The sequence below is a fragment of the Fringilla coelebs genome (assembly GCF_963513975.1).
Source record: "Fringilla coelebs genome assembly, chromosome: 5".
In the NCBI taxonomy this organism is placed as follows: Eukaryota; Metazoa; Chordata; class Aves; order Passeriformes; family Fringillidae; genus Fringilla; species Fringilla coelebs.
The window spans coordinates 66,535,288-66,560,602 of record NC_140033.1 but is presented as its reverse complement, the minus strand read 5'-3'; the positions used below and the strand labels follow the sequence as shown (position 1 = coordinate 66,560,602).

Below are 25,315 nucleotides of genomic sequence, written 5' to 3'. Positions count from 1 at the left end.
GTCACCTGCACTCTCAAAAATTTAATCAGATTTATTTTCCTGAAGTAGCAGTGCTGCAGCAAACACAAAAGGACAAAACCAAATAATGGCACTCTTAAGTTATGAAATTTACAGTGACAAAGATGCAGCCTTCTGTTTACAAATGGTTTTATAGTAAGGATGTGCTATTCAATATTCAAGGAAAAAATCTCAGTATAGAAATCATATGGCCAAGGAAAAAAAATCAGAACTTCAATTTCATGTTAATATTAGCTCTATAGTATGTTCAGACAGAGAGATGTGTAAGAATCTATTTTATTTTTCACTATTTACTTTGTTTTGCTACTATTTCCCAGCTTGGGCAATAAATGGCTCCAGCTATACAAGAATTCAATGACCTCTGTAATTTTCCTGTAACACATTTCATCTCTTATGTCTGGGTACTTTGCCTAGGTCAGTATTATTGTCTCCCTTTTAGTGATTAAAAAAGTCTAGTTTAGATGTAAAATGATAATGGTCAGGGCTAGACTGTTGTGCAGGTGGAAATTCCAGTGTCCACTCCATGTGACTGATTAACTTCATCTCATCCATGCATGGAGAACTCCAACCAAATGGCCTAATTTTTAGGCAGACCAGGATGTCTTCATGACAATAGGTGAAAGAAGTGAAGTATGAAATAAGGAATCCCAGTGGTGCAATGAAGGAGGTGCAGGTGCCAGAATGGGTGGTTGGGCAGTTTGTCTCTGGATACAATTTGCACTGCTTTGTTCTTATTCAAGCTGTACATAAACACAGGAAAATAAAACCACTTGCCTGGGAAATAAAAACATAAGTGTCTTTATCTGATGCCCTTAGCCCCAAAATGAGAACTGGACAAATTTCCCATGGCTTGAGCTATGACATGTCAAATCCTGCTCACACTCCCCTTCATACATCAGCTCAAGTTGGGCCCTCAGCTCAAGCCCATGGGCTTCAGGAGGTAACTAATCAAGATACCTCCCCAACAAAGAGAAAAATAAACTTGTGTTCCTCCTGTTAGCAGAGCCACCTGTTTTCATGCCCTGACTGTCCAGGCCATGGTGATCCTGATGGAGCAAAGACTTGACACTCGCTAATGCCACACTATCGCTTTTATCCATGGGGACCTTTTTCTTTTCTCCTCCTTTTCCAGTTTATCCACAGAGCAAGGTTGTGCACATTCTTATAAACTCCTAATTAACAAGCTGAAAAGACATTTTTCTGGCAATGCTTGACCTTTAAGCATTTTGTATGGATTTATTGATACAAGCAGAAACAATAATTTAAAAGACTATTTTATGAGCGCGGAATAGCAGCACTTTTGTAAAGAGAAATGAATTTCTTATTTCTACATTTACAGCTCTAAGCATTTTAATGAAAAAGGTCCATAAAAATCAAAGATATTTCTGAATCTCTCCTTTGTCCAAAGCTACTTGGGCTTTTCTGGTGATCCCCTGAAACATTTATAATGTGAAAGGATGAGGGAAAGTGAAGAGCCAAATTTCAGTTCGCCTCAGGTTTGATTGTATGCACTAAAACCAGACTTACTACTTTATACAGTTGGGGTTTTTTTTCAAATAAGAATAAGTACATCACCCTGTATTTCCTACTGTCTAATTCACTAAACTTTACATCCAGAAGCATTTTGGCAGCTCATGATCTTTTACTAACTCTTACCTCAACCTCCAGCCCTGGACTGGGGCAGAAAGCTCAACCACTTCATCCCTCGGTGCAGGAGTTACTGGATAATGAACACACGTGACTGGGACACAAGACAATTCCCAACTCCTGTCTCCAGCCACCTCCACAGGCAGAGAGGGATCTGGCATGTCAGGGACATGGTTTGATTCAGCAATCCACAGATGCTCTCAGACAGGAATGCAGCAGGCCTGCCATGGAGGGGACCTGCAATCCCTGTTGGGTATATGTCATCCAGCATGCTCCAAAGGGTCACATTCAAATTGCCAAAAGAAGTGAAGGGATCCAAATGAAATCATCCTTTTCACTGGCCTATTCACTACGATAATAGTAATAACTTAAAATAGGAAAACCAGCTCAAGTCCCCATACAAGAGGACACAGTTGCATTAAAAGACAAAAAAAAAAAAAAAAAAAAAAAAAAGAAAGGCAGTTCCTCTCATTCAGCCAAAAAAAAATGAAAAATTTAAGATATATTGTCAAGTGCAGTTATAAAAGAAGATCACTTATCACTGTCATTTCTATTAATGCCTTGCACTGTAACAACAGGAATAACCAACAGGAGTTGGATTCAATGATCCTTGTGGGTCCCTTTCAACTCAGAATATTCTGTGAACCTCCTATGATTCTCCTGCAATAAATCAACACCACCCCAGGATAAAGGCTCTCAAAGACAACTGAGGTATAGAAGTGTGAGGAGAGTAGCAAGTGGAAGACATAAAAAGTGAAATAAAGAAGTATGTCATGGGCAGTGATTAAGAATTCAAAGGATGGATTCTAGAGAGGGTGAGAGGATAAAAGGATGCTGCAGTGGAAACAAAGATGAGACCTACATTATCAGTGATCAGACTAAGGGCCATACATTCTGTTTCCAGCTATTATGTTATGACTTAGTCAATGCCTGAGTTTTCAAATCTAGGACTATTTGTGGTTTAAGCAAGCTTCTGCCTTTCAGTCCTGAATGAATACACACACACACACAAATACACACACATATATATAAGTATCTAGGTATTGTATCTCTATTGAAAAATATTTGCATTTTACTCAGTTTGGGTACATAGATTTGTCAAACTATTGCTATGTTTGGTTTGAATTATAAATTGCCTTCCACCTTCTTTTAGATGTAGTAACAAATGCTTAAGGACTTATTGCTACAATTCATTATCTGTACAAACTCATTGCAGAGCTTGTGTTCATGAGCAGTTTAAGATTACATCACAAGATGTAAAGATTTACATCATCAAGATGTAAAGCTGTTAGGGAACATAACTGTTCTCCCACTCCAGTATTACACCAGGATAAGTAAAATCACTCCAGTCAATCACTGAAGAGAATCAGACTCAACCAGTAACAGAAGGTTAAAGACACATTCAGTTCTACAGCACGTTACCAAAAGAAGACTTTAACTCAGGAACATGGTTTTTTTGTATCTCAGTTCAATTATTTGAGCTCAATTGATACTACATTGCTGGATTATTTGCAAATTATTTTATACTGACATCAATACTGCAGCACAAATACTGTGTGTTCCTGCAATGAATTATGGAAATACTAATCTTCTTCTTTTTAAAGAACATATGCATCTTTTTAAGATCTAGGTCTTCTTCGTGTTGAACCTAAGCTATTAAAAAAATCTTTTTGTCTGTTATGTGTTCAATATTGGCAACAACAGTTTTACAGAATGGATTTTTAATGTGCTAGTGACAGGGGAACAGATTGCTATGGCAACAGCAAAGACGAAAATTCTTAACCTGAATGGATTATCGCTGAAGTAATTGCAGGGGTTTTTTACCCATTCTACATCCATTTTACAACTTGAATGCTGCATTCAACCTTAAGCTTGCTTTATATAAATGCCAAGCACTATGTGCAGCCTCCAAGTTGATTTGACCTAAAACTTGCCTAAACTTGACCTTCCCTCACAAATCCTGGATAACTGCTGTCCTCTAGCTCACCTGAACATCTGAATTGCTATCATGTTTCCAGAGTCCACCAATAAAAGCAACAGGCCTTTGGACATAACTTTGATGCTCCTCTAAGACATGTTCAGATACATATTTTTTCTCTCCTTCTAGACTCAGCTTGCATAAAAATTGGTGGAAATAATTTTTCATTCTTCAAAATCTGGTGAAATCACTGTGCATGGTATTTCCAATAAACTGATGGAATAAGGTATCAGTTTCACATTTCATTGTATTCTAAAGAGGCAGTTATTTCAGACACATATTTTGTATGAACAGTAATTTAATTGGAATTTCATAGAAATGTAAAGGTTTACAGGTTTTAAAAGTGTTTGTTCTCCCCAGTTCCTGTCCCTTTACTCAGAATTCATTAATCACGCTTGCATATGCAATTTATGATTGGTATGAAGTAGACAATTGGAAATACATGTCCTGTTACTTTTTCAAAATATCAATATTTTTGAAATTATCCTTTCTTTGGGCACCAAAAATACTATTTAAAACAACTCTCCTTGTAGCAAATTAACAATGACTTGGACTTTTGTCCTGGAACAGCTCTCTCTGCATGGGGGTAGCCACAAGCAGTAGGAGGCAAAGTACCACCTTAAATTCCACACCTGTTCTGAAAACCAAATCCTTAGCTGTTGCTGAGGTTTTTGTACTCATCCCTTTCATCACCACTCATTTGCAAGGAAGCCCAAGGTGGTACCACATCTCATGCAGGTATCAAAAGAGAATATGCAGAGATGAAGCGAGCAATGTTCTGCTTTTCCTGTGTCTCTCAGGCTTTTCAGAGCACCACCCAATTTATCTCTGCTTCTACCATGGGATTTTCAAACCACTATGTCTACTCCCTGCCACTTGCACATTGCCATCTGGGTGCTGACAAATACAAACTCTGAACACACTGGAGGTATGTATTCTGGCAAAGGGAAAACACAGTGAATACAGCCCACATTTTTCCTATTTCAGAAATCCCACTGATTACTTACACAAGGAGACATCTGTGCCAAATGCCTATTCCTAAACACAATTTGCACCATAGTATTTACTGGTCAGTAGCTTTTTTTCTAATGCACTATTTTTAAATCAAAAGAATTATAAATTATTTCTACATATGTTATACAAATAAATTTTTATATACAGATATTATTTGTTACAAATTATTTTTATTAGTATTTTTTCTACAGGCATTAGATTGCATGCCAAATTTCTGAATCTAAATAAAAAGTGAAAAAAAAGGTTTGGGTGTGCTAAATGCATTAGCATGCACATACCTGTTCTGTGATTTGTAGCCTTATTCAGAAACCATATTTCACTAATTAAGTCTCCACCTCCTGCACAAATGAGCATAATGCAAATGAGTTGAAGCAAGACTCAGCAGCTGTGATCACACCTATAGTCTCTTGCTCAGATGATTCATAAAAGGTTTTCTGTTTAACTACTCAGCTGTTCCAGGTTGATCTGGTTTTTAATGACTAATGTTTTCAAATTACTTAGTCTGCATTCACAGTTTGCAGAAATATTCCCAAGTAAAGGGAAAATGTATGAACAGTGTCACACCAAGCAGTTTCACACCTCTCTCTCAAGTGAGCTCAGGCAGGAGTGAAAATCTTCAACAGACCCAGCAGCTACTAAAGCACCACTGCCCTACCACAGCTGCAGGATATGAAGATTACAGCAGGAAAAGGGAAGGCAAGGGGATGAAAACTAAAGGAGGAAATGACCATCATCCCTTAGTGACTTAGGAATCCCCACCTATTAGCAGCTACTAAAAATTAGAATTCCATATGATTTCACCTTAGCACCACTGGACTCAGAGCTGCTTTTGTACTCTTTGCTCTGAGTGTTGGGTGCTCTTTTGTCCAGTTCACAGGAACTGGAAACCATGAGGGAAGTGACAGCCTGAGGAAACAACATTGCTTGCTTCCAGACAGTAACTTTTGTTGGGCGTGAGCTAAACAAAACCAATATGCTAGGCAGAAGAAAGTTGAATTTGCTTCAGAGAGTATCCAACAAGGAACAGAATGAACACAAGGGGAAACCCAATGTTTCTTAGCTAAGGTGGCAGAGAAAAGCAGGGCAGGGGTGGGGGGGGTGAGAAGTCAGAACCCACAAAGAAAATGGAATGAAAATTCCAAAGTTTATGACAAAAGAAGCTATTATACCAGTTCAGCCATAATAACTGGATGTTGGTACCAAAAGTTACTTCCTTGAGAATAGAACTTGAGGGAAAGTAAAATAAAATTTTGCCTGAATTCCATATAGAGTGTGTATAAATACGACTGATTTTAAAATCATGCAGTTTGTTAGGATAAAAAAAAAGTATAAAAAATTAACTCAGCAAATGTTCACTTGGATAACAGTGGTAACAGTGAGGGATGCAGTACATCCCACAAGCATGCATTTTATACTTTTTAGGGAGATTGCTTGGCAATATTAAGCTACTTATCCCTCAACAAAAGCCAATGGAAAATATTGCTTTAGCACAATATGGTAGAATTACCATTGCTATTGAATTCCTAACTTTGGTATTCCATAGTTCTAGGACTGCAGCTGTGAAAAATTATAGCAGATATTGCTATGTATGTGCTGTCTTCTAGTAAAAGAAAATAGCCATATTTACTTTTGGAGTGTGGTAAACTCCATAGTATGCACTTACAAATGTAATTGGTTCTTTGATGATCCAAATAAAAAGGTTGTTCTTTTATGTTCAGATAGTAAAAAGATTTGGTAAATTTATGCTTATATAAATAAATTCATAAATATACACAGATATATTGATATATGTGTATATATGTGACTACATAAGCATACCTTTCAGAACCCATAATTCCTTTCCAGAGTTATACCAAAGTGAGCGCCAATGCTTCCCTTCAATGACAGAGCCAGGAAATTTTAGAACCAGTAAGCAGAAAGTCTCCTTTCCTTCATGAGATGCTGCACTGATGTGTTTTGCTGCACTACTGATTCCAAGTGTTTGTTCTTTGCTCTGAAAGAGGAGACCTGCTTCATCCTCACTGAGTTTCACCTCCCTGTTCTGGAGACCAACCTGTGGTTAACCAGTTTTATTTACTCCACGAAAGCTGTGCTTTCCTTTCCTTCTCCTTCCCATCTCTCCCTTCAGCCAGTTTCTTGGCAGTCCAACCACCTACTCCAGAGTAGGAAGATTTCAGATCCTACACTCACACATGGCACTGTGAATCATTTAACTATCAGAACACACTTGAGAGAAAGACTCTTCTTCCAAGCTTTTCTGCTAAATTAGCCAGTGACAGAAGAAAGGATGTGGTTTTGTGGCCCAGTGGCTTAGAGAACACTTGGGGGGAAAAGAGAACCCAGTCAATTCCAGTCAATGCTCTGGTCACCTTGTTGCTCACCCTTGTTAACATGACAGCAGTTCAAGCATTTTTTTGGAATATAACTGGTAGAAATAGAGGCATCCTCAGATTTCACCTGGGCCCAGGCCTGAATGCTACTGAGCAGAGATTGAGGATCTTTGAGTTCCAGGCAGCTGGATGCACTTCAGCACTGCAGTTCTTCCAAAGACCTAGTCTAAATCTCTTTCGCTAGAAATAAAAGACACAGAGGGAGAAAATATGTTGTGCTTTGAGCTTGCCTACTGTGCTTGCCTACTGTGCAAATCAGATGGTACAACAATAAAATCTTCATAGAGGCAGAGCCATGGACATTTGGGAGTCTTAGCCCAATGAAAGGCTGAGTGTGTCTCCATAGGGATACCATAGAAAAGACCAGGACTTCATCCATGCCATTCCCAGAGGTAAAACAGAGGATTTTTTTTTTTTTTTAATTGAACAATCATGGAATCATAGAATGGCTTGTATTGGAAGGGCCCTTATTGATCATCCCATTCCACTGCTGCCATTGGCAGGGACACCTTCCACCAGACCATATTGCTCCAAGCCCCATCCAGCCTGGCCTTGGACAGTTCTGGGGATGGGGCAGCCACAGCTTCTCTGGGCAACCTGTGCCAGTGCCTCACCACCCTCACAGGGAAGAATTTCTTCCCTATATCCCATCCAACTCTGCCTTCTATCAGTTTGAAGCCGTTCTCCCTTGTCTATATAACTTTGTAAAAAGTTTCCCTCCATCTTTCTTATTTCTTAAAAAGATATCCTAAATCCAAAATAATTGCCAGGAAGATACAAAGGGAACCCTTCCAGCATGAAATGGCTAATAATTTTTTAGACTGAGTGGCTATTACTCAAACAGGGTTATTTATACCATGCCATTGTATATTGATAAGGGAAGCTACTCTATTATCTTCTGCATGCAGATATGAAAGTTCTGCACACTCTACACCCTCATACTGCAAATTGAAAAAATGTAAAAATTAGGATAAACGTGTCAAAAAGCTTGTGGGTTTTTCTTTCTATTAAACATCCCCTTTAAAAGAAATTAGAAAAGTAATAATAACAACAACAAAAATCACCAATAGCTTGCCAAGCCTATTGTACTGTCATTAGGAAAATAGTGAAAGACATGCTAGTGATGTATCTTGTAGATTAATTCTTCTGCTACAAAAAAAGCTTCTCTAGACCTGACTTCAGTGGAGATGTTCCAAACTCACACATTTGACAATGCTCATAAAATTTGCTGAGAAATTCTATGTTACTAAGACTTATAAACTTAAACTTACTGAAGGGTAAACATGTCATTATAGAAATTAATTCTGGTTCTATGTAATAACTTCTAAATTCAAAACCAATTTCTGGATTCAGGCAAGAAGAATGAGAGCTAGAGCTCATATTCCTCAAGCCTTGACAATTCTGAGCCATCATAGTGATGGTTCAAAGCCACTTACTCTGTCTTTGAAACCCACTTAAAACCACAAATACAGCAGAAGCCTGGAACTTTTTTTCTTCTCATACTTATTAGGGAGGTTGGGCTGTCCTTTTCTAGCAATAATAACAAATGCAATATCTAATTTCCCACATTGCAGGAAAGGTTAAAAATTACATGTTGACAGAATATAAAGGATTGGCTTGTATTTTGAAAAGTCAAGTGTGAGGGAAAATTAATATAGTAATGCTTCACCCTAAAAAAACCATGAAAACAGCAAATTGGGTTGTGGGGTTTCATTAGAGCAAATGCTAAATAATTACCATATACAGTCTTCTAAAATCATAGTATCCCTGTAGCATCTCTGTCAAATTTCCACAGTATTCTTATTACTACTAGTCTACAATATCCTTCTTGAAAAAAAAAATCTTAGTGTACTAAGATATTATTCAAAGAAAAATTAATATTATATTAAACAATGCTGACTTGTGGGTTTATTTCACACCCAGAAGGATTGTAAATATTTAAGGTAAAATCCCTAAATCATCATTACCAGTTCAGCAAACTACAGGAAGCACAATGTTGCTCTAGTTCTATCAAAGCTGTCATTCACATTCTGGTATTACCTATTCAGTCACTGCTATTGCAGTGATCCTGCAAATAAAATGAACACATCTCCAACCCAGCCAGTCTCATTGCTTGATTCAGTGAGGGATTCAACAATCAAATTGTTTGTAATATCCCACATGTGCAAATTTGATGACACAAGTCACTGAACTGGGGTTGTAATAAAATAAAACAAGAAAAAGAGGCTAAACAATTGTCTGTAATAAAGATCTCATGGTGAAAACCCCCCAAACAAACAGTCATACCCATTAAGAAAATGCCTTGCACAAAAGCAGTGGGGGTGGTCTTGCCTTAACTTGTCAAATCTCCAAGGACAATATTTAGCCAAAGAATTAGAACAGTCAAAAAGATTAAGACCCCAGCACAGAAAAGCAGGTAAATATGAACATGGATACATGGATATGACTAATCTTGTTGAAGATATTTGAATTATATACATATAATAACTCATAACTCAGGGTTATGCTCAAATAGAGGATAAACTTGAAATCGTTTTCTGAAATTACTGATATTGAAGCCTGATTGTAAGATCAACAAAAATAATTTTGGTTTGTCTTACCTTGCCTGGTGGCTGCCTTATTTTAAAAGGGTCTATATTTCAGTTTTCATAATGATAAAAATCCAATTCCAATGCAAGTCTTTCTACTCAAGAGGGCAAAAACACAACTCAAGACCACAGCGTCCTGTCTACACAAGAATTATCTGCACAGAAGAAACATCAAGCCCAAGAGTGATTTAAAAGTAGTCAAAGAAGAAACAGGCTCATGATAAGTAAAAGTAACTAGCCTTTTCCCACCCATACACACATATATGAGTATCAAAAACACACGCTATAGCTTTTTACAGGCATCCGCCAACACTCTGTCCTTGTCACTGATGGAAACTGAAATATATCTGTCTTGCCATTCAGCTATTCTCTAAATTTAGAGATGAACAAATTTGGTTAAATTTGGATCAGGCACTTTCTGACTCACATTATCTTCCAAGTTGTCAGTCCTGCACATGTCACACAAAAAGGCCATTTAACATGGAGCACAATCTCCCTCCTGAAGAGGCACTGCCCACAGTCAAAGCAAGGCATGTACAAACACCCCATTAAAAGGCAGGAAACTCATGCAAGCCACTCTTATATGAACAGCAAAACAGTGCCTGTGGGTAGAAATATGCATTCAAAGCACCAAATCCTTTAACTAGTGCAAAGAGAACTCCATCACTTTGAGCACAACTCTCTAGATTCCTGATCAGGGAGGGTCTGTCCTTCTTTATAGGAATAATTCCACACACAGATTACTTTCTTCTCTCTCACACACACAAACACTTTTAATTGCTCATTGTGTAACTTGAATTTTAATGAAATGGCTGTGATGTGAGGAAAAGAGAACAACTAAACCCTAACATCAATAAGTACAAATAAATATTAATATAACATAAACACTACTTATATTGCAATGTGAAACAAGTTAATTATCCACAGATGAAATAAAATTGCTGCCTTTATTACTGTCAGGAATTACTTCTAAGATACTTCTATTTACTACTTGAGTACCCATCAGTACTCTGTGTTTACAGCATCTACTCTCTCACCCATCTCTCTCATCAGCCCCTCCACATGTATACATAAAATAGTTGAAGATCAGTATTTCCTGATACATATTTCCAATCAATTTCAATATAGACACAAACACACATTGTGAGATTAGTAGCAGACTAATCTCACAGTCAAATCCTGATACAGTTAGAACGCCAACAGGAGATCTTATCATGCCTGTATTTGCAATATGAACATTGAAAGAGGATAAATACAAAGTTTGCAGTTTGGTATCAAACAGATTCCTGCAAATTATTCAACTATGTCACAAACTCTGAAGATAATGAGAACCCCCACCTTTAAGCAATAAATGGAACTAAGATGTTTAGCAATATTCCAAAGCCTTTCATTTCCTAAAGTGGTGCCCTTTATTAAAGTAACAGCACATGTAGAATAAGTAGACCTGTTTATGCATCCCATAATTTAGAAAAATACCTAGGAGATGATTTCTCCAGCCCCAAAGCTGATCATCTTTCACTATTACAAACTGCACTTCAGGTTTGAATCACAGAGCCCTCAAATTTTCTATCCATCCCCTCACATTCTTGTTCCTCCATTTTAAATAGAACTAACTTGAAAATTCTGACATTTTCAGGAATGCTTGACTGATAATTTCTGTGAAGCACAGACAGCCTCCAATTACAATGAAATAGCTACAGTGTATTATCATTTTTAGAGTGTTCTTTGAATTTCTGAAGTGAATCAAAGCTCTCCATGGGAGCTACTCTGATTAATGTCAAAACAATCATGTGCTAAAAACTCTCAGCATTAGAATAAGGGATTCAGAATTTTGTTTATATGGATAATATATAAAGATGTATGAAAATATCACAGAAACTTCCATAAGGGGACTGCCTGTATATTCACAGAATCACAGAATTCCAGAAAGGCTTGGGTTGGAAAAGACCTTTAAAGCTCACCCCATCATAACCCCTGCCATGGGCAGGGAGACCTTCCACAAGATCAGGCTGCTCCCAGCCCCATCCAGCCTGGCCTTGGACACTTCCAGGTATACTGCAGCCAGAGCTCCTCTGGGCAGCCTGAGCCTGCACCTCACCCACCCTTACAGGGAAAAATCTCTTCCCAGTATCTCATCTAACCCTGCCCTCTCTCATTTTGAAACCATTCTCCCTTGTCCTGTCACTCCACACCCCTCTCCAAATTCTGTCCTCACCTTCCTTGTTGGGTCTTTCAGACAATTAAGTCCCTGCAAAGCTTCTCTTCTCCAGGCTGAGCAATCTGGATTCTCCCTGGGTTTCATCACAGCACTGCTGCTCCATCCCTCTGATCATCTTGGTGCATCCCCTGGACTTGCTCCAGCAGCTCCATGTCCTTCCTGTGCTGGGACTCCAGGGCTGGAGGTAGCTCTGCAGGTGGGCTCTCACCTGAGCAGGGCAGAGGGGCAGAAAACCCTCCCCTGCTGCCCATGCTTTTTTACATATTTATCTTCCTAAATTTTAAGACTTTATTTTATAGGCAGTTAAAATTGCTCCCAAGAAAAGGCATGAAATTGGAGCAATTGTATTTCCCTCCTTTAACCTGGTCTCTTCTGTTTGGTTCTCTATAGACAGGACAATGAAGTACTTCTGGTTATAAGGAAATACAAATGTGCTGACAGCTCCATCATTCTTCTGCAGGACCAGGAACCACTGACAAAACTAAAGTAGTTTTCAGTTAATCTCCTTCTGCTTGTGTTACTCAGTAGAGACTCTTCTCAGACATACACAGGAAGAAAATCCTTTCTATAAATACTTAGTCAGCATGTCCATTCCTACACCCCACTGCACAAGGACCTGCTAGATGGGATGTTCAGTGACATAAATGCTACAGCCATGGTCTGGTCTCCAGAAACTGTGACTCACAATTATTCCATTGTGAAGGCCAAAGGACCAGTGATAAAAATCATCCCTCAGCTTTGGAAGGGTTGCAATAAGGAATACACCCCAAGGGTAGGGTGAGAAAAGATTTTCCCACAAACCTCCGCACTCACATGTTAATCCCCTGTGAGTTCTGTTGTCCCATTGGCCCTTTAGCCCTGGCCCCTGTTCAGCCCCTACTTCCATTTCTGTATGTCTCCTAGACTGATTTGTCCCATTGCTCTGCCCAGTCAGTCCCCAAAGGCTCTCCCTGTTTTTAACCACACCTTGCACCATTTTGCCCTACTCCCACTGGACCCTGATGCTCTGAACTGCTCCCTCTTTTCCCATATATAATCCTGGACCCTCAGCCCATCTGGGTTCTTGTCCCTGGATTGTGTTCAGAGTTGTATCCTGTTCTTTAATAAATCATAATTTGGATCCCCAAACAAGAACCCATCCCAACATCATTCCTCACTGACCTGATTGCAGTGCAACACTGCATTCCCTGGTCATTCATTTTCTTCCAGCAGGGTGTTTGTTTTGCCAGTTCCCACAGAAACAAATTTGGAAAAGTTGCTCTTAGATTTTTACAACAAAGTATCTGACAGTCAGTGTAAGTCCACTTTTACTTACCCTTTCCTGCTGAATATTCTGCTGCCTTCACTGGAAATTTTTGGCTGTGTAAGGAATACCATATAGGGCCTGATGAGGTTTTATTCAGTTCCTGAATTTAGCATTTTCAGTCTTTATTCAGTCTTTGGGTGTCTGAACCCTAATGTACACCAAATGGGAATGCAGATTGAGCAGTAAAGAAATCCACATGCTTTAGATGCATTGACACATACGGGATATTTGAAAGGAAGCCATTTATCATCAAGAAGCATAAGTGCTTATTGTGAATCTGACATTTAAATATACCATCAGCAGCAACCAGCATTGAGAAATGGTTTAATTAACCTGAAAGGATGTAATTTTATGCTATTTAGCAAGAAATACAAATTTTAAAGTGCTTTTATGCTGTATATATCAGAGTAGTAAGGCCAAATCCTGCTGTTAGATACCGATATTTAAATATGGAGTAAATTAATGAACCTCCCTTAATAAACCTGCAACTAAGAGGATGCAGATACAAGCAGAATCTGTCACACACACTCTACAACCCACTTCCTAAAATGACCATGTTCTTTACAACATTCTAATGGTAGAGTTAAAACTTGGGCCTCAATGGCAAGAACTGATCACTGGATGGTGAGTGGACTGGTAAATCCTCGGAGCTCCTACTCTCTGAGTGTTTTTCTTTATTATTCTTCTGTCCTGGGGTGACTTTATGATGCTTGTATTCCCATTCACCTGTTTAGCCCAGAAATAAGTTTTGCACCTTTAAGACAGCTTCTGAGAGAAAAGTGGGGGGAGAAGAAGTGGAGTTTGTTTACAAGAACTGCACTCATTCCTTCCTCCTGGGCTGTGCTGTCTGCAGCACAGACAGACAGCAGGACAGAGCTCTCCTTTGCTTTTCAGTTAGTTTTTAGCTAGCTGAGGCAGAGAAGTTCCCTGGACTGTGGTTTTTCTTTTTCTTGGACCTCTTTAACCCTGCTCTGGACGGAACACCCAGCAGAGCACCGGCAGCTCCACCTGTGGCCACTGGGATGGGCCTGGGCCGGGGCATTTCCAGCACTGAGGGACTGATCAGAGACTGGGTGAGCTGAGCTACAGCCACCAAGGGACTGTCTGAGTTTGTCATCTCTTTGGAACAGCAAGAGGTTTTATTGTTTAATGTTCAATTTTTGTGCGGGTGAATGCTTTGCCTTAAAATAAACAGTTTTTTCCACTTTTCTCCAAGGAAATATTTTCCCGAACCACTTGGGCAGGGGCCTGCTTGAATCTGCTTTCTAGAGGAACCCATTTGGAGGTTTTCTCCCGAATTTGCCCTAAATCAGGACATATTCTTAATTTAATTTGGCTAGGTCATCTCTCCTCTTCTACATTTTCACATATCTCCTGATGGTACACTCCAATAGGATCATACTTCAGAATTCCTCTGTTTACAACAACTCTGGTATATGAAACTGTGCCATGACGGCATGGTCAGTACTTACCTGTTCCAAATCTTCACATCACTGCCTTTCTGTGGAGTTCTCTCCTCTGCTGTGACTTTGAACAGAATGCTGTTATCATGCCAGGTTGCTCTTATAGCCCAGCAAAAGCAGAAAGCTCAGAGCCCTAGTAGGGCCCCAGCAGGAAACCCAGCCTTTGTTTCACATTTGAGGAGACCATAAAAAACAGAACAATTTATGGAAAGTCTATAGGAAGTGTTACCCACACAGGGCAATCATTGCTCTGTTCCTCCAGGACAGACATCCAGAAACCAACACAGTGACCGCTAAAACAAAGCTCAAGTAAGCCCTCAAAAAATCTCTTCAATATCATGAAATTCATCAGCTGTCACTGACCAACACAAATCTGAAGAAAAACACAACTGAACACCAGCTGTAACACACAGTAAGAGCTGGAGCCATGGACTCCACAAGCACAATGATTTTGGCAATCACAGACAGCCTGGCACATCTCTGATGCCAGCGAGATGACGGTGCTCTGGCAATGGCCAACATGACCAAGGCTCTCATAATCCACAGAAAAATGTCTTTATTTTTCCCCTCCCTTAGATCTGTGTGGAGCCTCTGGATCGTTCTTTTGTCCTTATTTGTGCTCACTAGTTATCATTTCCACCTGTATTTCAGCACATGGATCTACATGGATGAGGAAGAAGTATGAGGCAGATGTGCAAAGAGCTACTGCAAAGGCTAAAGGGGGCCATGGCATGATCCAAGGGCTTGTTGGACAGTTCTCATTCCCAAGGATGCCATGTGCAGCATGGACATGTCTGAAGGCATTCTCAAAATTACCAAAAAGGCCTGTAGTGTGGCTGCCAATACAGGGATCCTGCCTAAGGCAGCCCTTGTGAGCTTTCTGTGGTGAAGCACAAAGGGATCAGCATAGGTGTATCTTTTATTTCTCAGTTTTCCCACAGTAAAGCATGGAATAATAATGCCTTAGTCATACTAACTCCATATTGTGAGGATAAATTAACTAGTGCCACGTTTTCAGGCACTGTAGTAACATGGATTCTAAAAAAAAAAAAGCTATATATAGCCACATAACCAATACAGGTAAATACCTCTATAAATAAAACCTGTAAGTACTGCTGCAATACAAATAATAAATAAAAACCAAAGAAGACTTATGCACAGGCAGATTTACAGTTATGGAGGAAGTACTTTTAGAAAGAGCGTAGTGAAGCATATAAAGTAGGATGGTGAAGAGAAAGGTAATAAATCATTCTACAAATACATTATTCTGAAAAATGGCCATTGTAGGTAAAAGTATGTTCCTAAAGTTCTGGGATGCATTTTTTTTCTTGTAAATTGAATGTACAGATAACTAACAGGTATAAATGAGCGTCCTCCTGCATGTATAAAAGCCACATTTCCTGAAAAAATAAATGGATACCTGTATTGTCTGCTCAGTCTAAACAGGGACACAAGTAGTTCTGTGGGCTGTGGAGTTAATGAAGTATTTGTGGACAATAGTTTACTATCTTGCCAAGAGTTTATAGCACTATAAATCCTCATACTGTATTTTGTTCTGAAAGAGCACCTCTGTATAGAAAGCCCTGGGCCACAAGAGTACACATGCATGGGAAAACTGCCAAATTTCCTCCAGCTGACCCAGGAAATACATTTGTGGGAAGGGAAGTACAGAGAGGGCCAGGAGGCAGGTTTGATGCTGTTTGTGGAGTCATGACAGGCAGGGAGCCAGGGCCTTGCTAAGGTGTTTTGTAAGAGTTGCAGAGTAACAGGAGACAGAGATCCCAGGGGGTTCCAGACACACTGTGTGTGTGTCCTGGTGCTGTCATGCCTCCCCCCCCAGCACTTTTGTCTTTCACTGCAGATCTTGAAAGGCAGACAAAGGGTCTGGCAGTGGTGTTCCCCCTCTCTGCTTGTGCTCCCAATACTGCCTGATCCAACTGTCTTTCCAACAGCCAAAATGCTCTCTGATTTCCCCAAACTAGACTCTGGGATGACTGCTGGGCCACAGTTTTGCTAGTTAGAAGAGAATGAGGAGGCAGCAGAGGGGCATTTTCTTTACAAGGTACATTGTTCCAGCACAGCAGATGGGACCTTGTCCTTCAGCAAAGCAATTTCAGATCTTGCTTTCAGTCAGGAGATGGTGGTGAGGATAGGAAAGGGTAAATACCACATAAATATCATTGCAATAGAAATAAAATTTGAGAGGCTTACATCAAAATCTCTTTTTACCAAAGTATGTTGTAGGTACAGGCATACCATTGACTACCCAGTAGCTCCAGGGCATTCTCTCAACACAACAGCACTAGCAATTCTCTGAAGGCAAAGCACACCTATCATGTATACATCATATGCCAGCAAAATTCAGCTTGTGCCAGCAAAATTCTGCTTTAGCCAAGATAACTTGCTCCAGATCATCCAAATGAAGCTCTAAGCTTCATTTCTTGAAGTGGGAGCAAGAGCTCCACTCATGATACCCCTGTCTGTATGCTTGCACCAGTGCAGCTCTGTCAGTCATGTCCTCACACATGGGATTGGCCCTGAAAGACTGCCAGGGAATGGTGTGGATCCACCACTGATTCCTGCAGCTCACCATTTCCAATGCTTACACATCTCAATCCTTTTTAATCTCACAATATATCCTGCTTCTAATAAACCATGTATCTAAACAATCCTTTAGCATCTGTTATGCATTTATTTACTTAGATACTTTCCTCCATGCAGATATGGCTTCCATTAAGTCAACAACATTTCAAAATCACTTTAAAAATTGGCTGGGTAAACAACAGCCTAAAATGAAAACTATGACTTGCTGCTGCCCAAATTAGATTTTTGTAATAACCTTACATTTAATCCTATCTGTATTTGAAAGTTCTGTATTTAGGTAGTGTTTGATGCCCTATTTTTTCTGCTGAGTTTCATTTAGCATTTCATCCTTCTTGCTAGATACCACATGACACGACTATATACATCCTTTAAATACTTTCAAGCACTGTTCAGACACTTGTAACATTACATTTCATGCCCTTGCCCTTTCCCTCACTTTGCAGATGCAGGAGAAGCTACAGTACACCAGTGATCTCAGTTACAATGGTCAGCTTGCCATCTTAGCCCAGTTTGCAGAGATCTGTTATCTTTCATCTTATAGACTACATACATTCCTGTTGAAAAAAAAAACCCAAACAACTTTACTGAGCAGTAACAACACTACAAAAGAACCCAAAAAGAAGACATAGTAAATGCTTATTAATAAATGTCAGCAATGAAATTTCCATCCAACACCACAGTGCTTGTAGCTAAGGTGTTACTACATTGATTCATGATAACACTCCAGGAATAATCAAGAATACTGAGCATGAAGCAAGAATAGATTTTTTATTATTATTATTTTCCCAGAAAAATAAATTGTGCAAAACAAGTTTAATTTGGGTAGAGGAGTGATAATTAACATGCAATCTGGCACTAAGCTTGATGACAGTTTAGGACCAATGGTCAGCTTGCATTTTTTATTTTTGTAATTCAATATTTCTTATTGTTTTGATCCATGCTTGCTGACTATTCTCAAAAAGATAAAACTAAGACAGTCCTCTTGTTTAGAAACTTGCCATTCCTCAGCTTCTTCCTTCACAAATTACAAACATAATCAGAGATAACTAAATCACAAAACTACAGTTGTTGAAAACTTGCTAAGTGAAGACATCTCTAAGTAAAAACACTAGAGCTTTTTCTCTAGCAAAACCAAGGCAAACCCCAAATGCTGATCAGTATTCCCATGTCATTCCAACAACAGCAAGCCTCTGCTTGAAATGAAGCTGGTCCTTGCAAGGAGAAGTTGCAATGCCAGGACAAACACTGTTTCAGGTTTGAGAGCATCAGTGCTTGGCTCCAGCAGGTGCAATCCACCACTGAGTCCAGCATGCCTGGGGATGTGGAAGGTGGGACTGGGACCCATTTGCCCTTCTGAAAGGATAAATGGGAAGGAGCATGGAATATTCAGCACCACACCAGGTTAGAAAGTCTTCCTCCAACAACACCTGAAGAAGTGAAAAATTTGCAGCCGAATGTTCTAACTCACATTGCTCTCCAGCACCTGCGACTGTTACTTCACTATTTGGTCTAAACACATTAAATTATATTTCAAGCTTCTTCCCTCACTGCTTTGATTATTTTCTTCCAATGGCTTCTGACAGCGACAGTAAAAGATAGTCCTTCAGAAAATGATAGACTGTTGTAATTTTGAAACTTTTCTCTTTCATATTGTTATCATTTATATAGTTGTTTTCCAGGATTCTAAGAAATATCTGCTAGGATACCATCAAGTATATTTTCAGTAAAGCATAAACAATACCTTCTAAAAAGGAAAATACCCAGCATGAGATACAAAGTGGATATTCAAAGGCCAATTCCCCAGACAGATACTTCAGTACAACAGCTGAACAGAGCACTGTTTCTCCAGAAAACCTGACAGGACAATTTGGTTTCCAAAGTGGTTGGATGTGCTTTCCATTTGTTAGTGGATGCAGTAGGTGATGGTCATGCCCCATATGTTTAGGAAGAGGCTTCCTGGGTACTAAAAAGCCTCATGCATTCCAACATAACCTTGACTTACAAAACTGCACAGGTACAGTTTGCCTGTTGCCTTTATCCTTACTAGGTTCTCCTTTCCTGATTATTAGAGATTCATATCCTGAGCCTGTGAAGGGGAATAAGGAAAAACAACCCCCAGACACAGCCCTTAAGTGCAGAAAGCAGAAAAGTAATCCACATCTTCCATGTGAGCAATTACACATTACACCCTCTTCTACAAAGTTTTAGAAAGGTTTTGTCACTTCACATTTCAACTTCATCAGCATCGCCTCCCTCTCCTGACACACAGCGTGACTAGAATCAAATCTTCTCTTGTTAATGGACTGCACAAAACACGGTGTGCAGCAAACAAACAGCACCCTTCCCCTTCTGATCTCCTTTCACTACGTCCGTTTATTTAATATTTTCATTACCATGAACATAAACATTAAACACGTATCTGCACCTGGTCCTGGAGGCAGCAGCCTGCCAGCTCCCCTGTGCCGGAGCGAGGGCAGGCTCCAGCGCCGTGCTGCGGGGACTCCAAACGCCAGCACAGCCGGGAGCTCCTCCAGCATTTCTCTACGTGAACTGCCCCGCGAGCATTTCTCTACGTGAACTTTGTGAGGTTCGAGAACTGCTTCTGGATCAGAGACGTGGTGACAGAAGGTGCGACAACTGAGGACGAGCATCGTGAGCTTCCCAGCTGCCCGGCGCTCAGCACCCGAGCACGAAACCTGTTGCTATAGGACACGAAATAACACGACGCGCACATGCGGCTCTTTCAAGGTAAAAAGAGCACTTTTCATTTCTGACTTTAACATTTATAGATTTCTAAAAGTGACAGTGCCACCTCTCCAATGACACTGGACAAACCAATAGTCTATCAAATTTTTCCTCTTCCATAAAAGAATACAAAATAATAAGTTATTTACAGAAAGTGTGTGAAAAAGTTCATTACAAGAATGTAAACATCAGAAGGCTTAGAAAAATTTAAAAAAACAGGGTGACACAAGCCCTTCCCTTGCCGGCCGGCGGGGCGAGCGGGACAGAGGGACAGATCCCTCCTTGCCCCGCACCCCGGGCGCACTGGGATGAGGGACATGTCTCCCCCCGGTGCTCCGCCGGCAGCTCCCCGGCCCGGAGCCCCCTCACACCCCCGCCCAGCGGCCGCTCGCTCGGTCCCGCCCGCGGCACAGCCCGCAGCTCCTCCCCGCTCCCCCATCCCTCCCTGCCTCCTTCCCTTCAGACCCCCACCTTTCCCTCCCTCCGTCCCGCCCGGCTCCCGGCCCCTGCCCGGCCGTACCTGGGTGCTGCAGCCGAGCTCCGGCGGCCGGCGAGCCCCCACAGCCTTGGCCGTGGCCTGCGGGCTGAGGGGCCGGGAGCCCTGCGGGGGCTGCGCGCCCATCCCGCCCTGAAGGCCCGCCGCGACCATCGCGATGGGTGCCCGGACCGGCAGCGCGGGGACGGGCGGGCTGTGCCCGGGGACGGGCGGGCTGTGCCCCGGGATGGGCGGGATGTGCCCGGGGACGGGCAGGCTGTGCTCAAGGATGGGCAGGCAGTGCCCGGGGATGGGCAGGCAGTGCCCGGGGACGGGCGGGCTGTGCTCGGGGATGGGCAGGCTGTGCTCGGGGATGGGCAGGCTGTGCCCGGGGATGAGCAGGTTGTGCCCGGGGATGGGCAGGCTGTGCTCGGGGATGAGCAGGCTGTGCTCAAGGATGGGCAGGCTGTGCCCGGGGACGGGCAGGCTGTGCCCGGGGATGGGCAGGCTGTGCCCGGGGATGGGCAGGCTGTGCCCGGGGATGGGCAGGCTGTGCTCGGGGATGGGCAGGCTGTGCCCGGGGCTGCCGCCACCCGGAGCCTTGAGGAGCGCCGGGCCAGCGCCGGGCTCGGCGCTGCCGCCGCTGCCCACCGGCACCGCCGGCTTCTGCCGGGAGAGGGGGAGAGAGAAGCGGCATCGTCACCGCAGGGCTGCAGACGCACAGTGCCCCCAGGCAGCACGGATTTGGGGTTATTTGCTTTTCTTTTGGTAGGGTTTTACAGTTTTCTTCCTGGCCGGAGAAGGGCTGGGTTCCCCCGCTTTGCTCGGGAACTCGTGGGTTGCGATCTAGGCTTCCAAAGTTGGGGTTTTGGATTGGATCTTTTTACCCTTCGGGTTTTGCCTCGAGCTAATATCCTAGTATAAATGATCGTGATATAAGTCTAGGTAATACTGCAGCTTCAATTAATAATAAATGGCTTAAATTAAATAATTTTCAACTTTCTCTTCCACTGTCTGAATATCCATTTTACATACCCACAGCACCCCAGTGCTCGGCGACTTCCTGTGTTCTTCCACCGTGACTGACTTTTAATTCAGTTTGCTGCTTTCCCTTTAAAGTTTTCTTTTCCTCACAAAATTCCACTATTTTTCCAGTGGTGGGAATTATAATAATTATGATTATTATTATTATCATTATCATCATCATCCAAGCTCACTTTTCTCCATAGCACCATTTAAACTCAGTTCACTGTTTTTCTTAAGAGTTGTTTTATATTGTTACAGAGTGGCTATTCCATCACCTGTAATAGGAATATTTTGATTATGAGCTTGCTATAGGATCTCTGACAAGATTTGTACTTGAGATTTCTGTAGGTACTGTGAAGATGCATATGGTAAATAATAGTGTGTGTATAAAATGCTCATTTTGAAAAGGAAAAAACCCAACTTTTATAAAGTTGTTGCACTTTGAGTAATCTTGGGAGCTTTTATAATTAATGCCTTTTAGGCAAGCTAGGTGTATGTGGAAAAAATATGCCAGTTCAAGCCTCTTTTGATACCTTTAATTATTAAACATCTTGTCAACTGGAGCTGACATCAAAGGCACTTAATCCTGCAAACAGTTCTGCTCATGTTTAACTTTATACACTGACCATAACTTTGGACTCCAATGCAATTACATGTTAGGTACAGCCTTTGGGAAACTGCTGGTCTGCTGTTAAAGCCCATAAGAGTTTTGTTGTCAACATTGCTTGTTTAAAATATGATGTGTGCACAGAAGTGTGTGTGTGTGTATAAAGTTACAGACATGCTTAGTTCTTTCCAGAACTGAGGCTGAAAACCTTACTACTGGGCAAAAAGTAGAAGCCTTGTAGCACAAAACTTAAGCGATTTCTAGGAAAATATATCCTATCTTACCTTTAAACCCATCCCACACTTTGAGACTGGGAAAGCTTAGTGGAAATATATTGCTCTGGGAACTATAGTTTTTGTGTTTATAGGAAATCACAAGCATATCCTTTACCAGAGATATTTGCTTCAGATTTTAATATACAGAAATGACTTCTTTTTGGTCAAAGGTTGGACTCAGTGATCTTTGAGGTCTGTTCCAACCTTATTGAATCTGTGGTTATGTGATTCTGATGTCAGCATTACTCTAGTAATCGTGACTTTGTAGAAATTGTTTTGAGCTTTCTTCATTTTTGTCTTTACCTTTCATTCTCCATTATCCTGACAATCATCCCAAGGAAGCATAGGCAATATTCTCCTTGTTTTCTATGCTGCTGTGTGTCATAGAAGTTTTGAAGAGAAAAGAGCTTTCTCTTCAAAACAGAAATATACCTGTCTGACAGTTTAAGAGTGCTCAAGTGAAAGACAAGGTCAGGTATGTGTTTTATGTCGGGGGGAAAAGTTGCTTATGAAAAAATTCTATAAAACCCTATTTCTCTGGTTTGTTGTAGCACAGTTTTTCACTGGTGTTCCTTGCACTGATTCCTTGCCCCATGGCATGCTGCTGCAGATGCCAAAGAGAACTGGGACAGCATGTGGGAGGGCTGACCATCTCCTCTCCTGCTCCACAGAATATTTCCTTGCAAAGCACCTTACCCCTGCAGCGACATAAAGCTCTCACACTAGGAGTTCAGTCCTGTGGTTGTATTTTTGCTTCATGCCCTATGAAAAATGCAAGCTCACAGACTGTCTGAAAATGCTGTACTTGGTTACAGTGCTAGAAATCCATTGCACAACTGGAGTTATTCCAGGAGGGAAATACCAACTCTGCTGCAGACAACCAGAGGTTTGCTGCTGACATCAGCAGCACTGGGTGGGGACTCTCTTTTGTGACCCTAGGAGCATTTGCTGTTCCTGATAGATCACTGTACTGATGAAGTGTCTTTTAAAGTTTGTCCTCAGACATGAACGTGTGGGTTACTGAATGGAAAACTTCATACAGAAGCACTCAGTATTACTCTGATTTCATATTTTCACTTAAATTCCTGATAAGCAATATTCTAGTGGTATTAGTACAGCTTTAATTTGATCTCAGACAGTTCAGCAACAGAAAACACCTAAGCAAATAAAACTTCTTGACTCCAAAAGACAGACAATCCTTGGTAGCTCAGTGGAAAGAACAAGCAAATTAAGTAGAAGTAAATTATGACTTTCTTGACTAACTTCAATAGCACCTAACTGCTTTTTGTCTCGTTTCAAAGGAGCAAATTAGCAGAGAAGTACAAAAGCAGACATTCTGTAGACACACAAAAAAATTTCACTACCCAAACTACTTTACTCACTTGTTCTCCCTACAAGCATTAACAGTTTTGAGTCTTTGCATGTGATGCATGTTAACATTTTTCCTAACAACCTCACAATTCTGTCTATTCATGTGTATGCACCCAAAAGAGCTAAGGAAATAAAGATTACTGCTTGTTTCAGTCTAAGTTGTGATAAATATGAAATGCTTGTAAAACTGGAAAAATTTCATTTGAATATAGGTTTTGTGGCTTTTCTAAGTAAATACAGGGAAAACATTATGTCCTTGGGAAAGGCTTGCAAAGACCAATTGGCCCATGTCTGTTACCTTCTGAGGGGACAATGTTATACTAAGTTTATTTAAATAACTGAAAATTTTAGAAACTAAATATGGAAGTATATACGAAGGATCAGGTGCTCAAAATTAACTTCCAAAACAGAAGTACAGAAAAACTGTCCATTTAGGGAAAAGCAGCAACAGCATCTCTTCTGTGTCTCTTTTGTTAATTTTTCTAAAAGGTACCTATCAAAACTTTAAAAATAGCTCCTTTAATCAAACTGTGTTAATTAAGAGATGAGCTGTTTTCATCTCTTTGTGTTTTTTTCTTTGTAACAGCCATTTTTACATTATAACCTTGAGAAGATGTTGGTAAAGGAGTGTTGACAAGAAACAAAGATTATGATATGAGAGATTAAAATAATCCTCAACAAAACCTACATCTGCTGTATTCTATTTCTGCCAGATTAATTAAAAGAACAATCTTAGTTTTTAAAGAGAAAGAAAATTCGCATTTTGAGAATCAGTCAGCATAACATATTATCAGATACTTTTGGAATTATGAACAATAAAATACTAAGCAAGCTTTGGACACTGCAGCAGAAAACATGTGCTGATACAATGGAAGAGCCAAAAGAGAGGAAAAGAAAAATAATTTTTGCTTTAAATGCTGGAAAGCAGGTCTCTGCTTCTCATCCACAGCATAATGGCACACACAATACACCAATTTTGAAACAGCATCTTTTCAATAGCAACATGACTTTCATTTTCACTGCAGGATGCCACAGGCAGTCCAGAGTTTGAAATATGTATGCTGGTCACATGCAAACATGCCACAATGTGCTGGAAATCTGCCACTTGTTTATGATTTCCCATCTTGTACGTGGCAGGATCTCAACTATTTAAAGCAGAGTTAATGTTTTTTTCCATATGTATCAAAATAACTCTGGCCTTCCTATTTATTAGTGCATGTAAGCCTTCTCCCCTTCCCCTCCTTTCCAGCTAGGTCTGTGTTGTAAAGGTTTGCAAGTACGAAGGTAGCTGTCCAACAGTTTTAGCCTCAAATTTGATTGCTCAAATGCTACTTCTCCTATCACAAACCACAAATCACTCTGTTTAGTGAATGAAGCAATGCAAAGAGCAAAGGGAGAAGCTATTTGCAGGTGGCTGTTCTGCTGTGACCCACACGCTGAGCAATGGGGCACACGTATGTGCACACACAGGCTCCACCTACACAGCACTGCTTCTGGTGCACGGCTTTGTCTCCTTCACTGTCACTCTGCTGCACTTTACATCATGTCTTCAAACCCTTACTGATCTGATGTCAACATTACTTCACACAT

General features: G+C 40.8%; 1 protein-coding gene across 3 annotated transcripts in view; it reads right to left on the bottom strand.

The window, feature by feature from the left end:
* The window catches only part of PHF21B (PHD finger protein 21B), a gene marked incomplete at both ends in the record, with an annotated part of 140,403 nt that overhangs the window by 36,500 nt on the left and 78,588 nt on the right, over positions 1-25,315 (bottom strand). The window contains one exon of one of the 3 annotated variants that reach the window (XM_084205640.1): positions 20,492-20,620. The exons of the other annotated variants lie outside the window; for them this stretch is intronic. Coding sequence (XP_084061766.1) covers positions 20,492-20,620 — 129 coding nt within the window. Of the gene's footprint in view, positions 1-20,491; positions 20,621-25,315 lie in introns of those variants that run through there. 3 annotated transcript variants of the gene reach the window in all.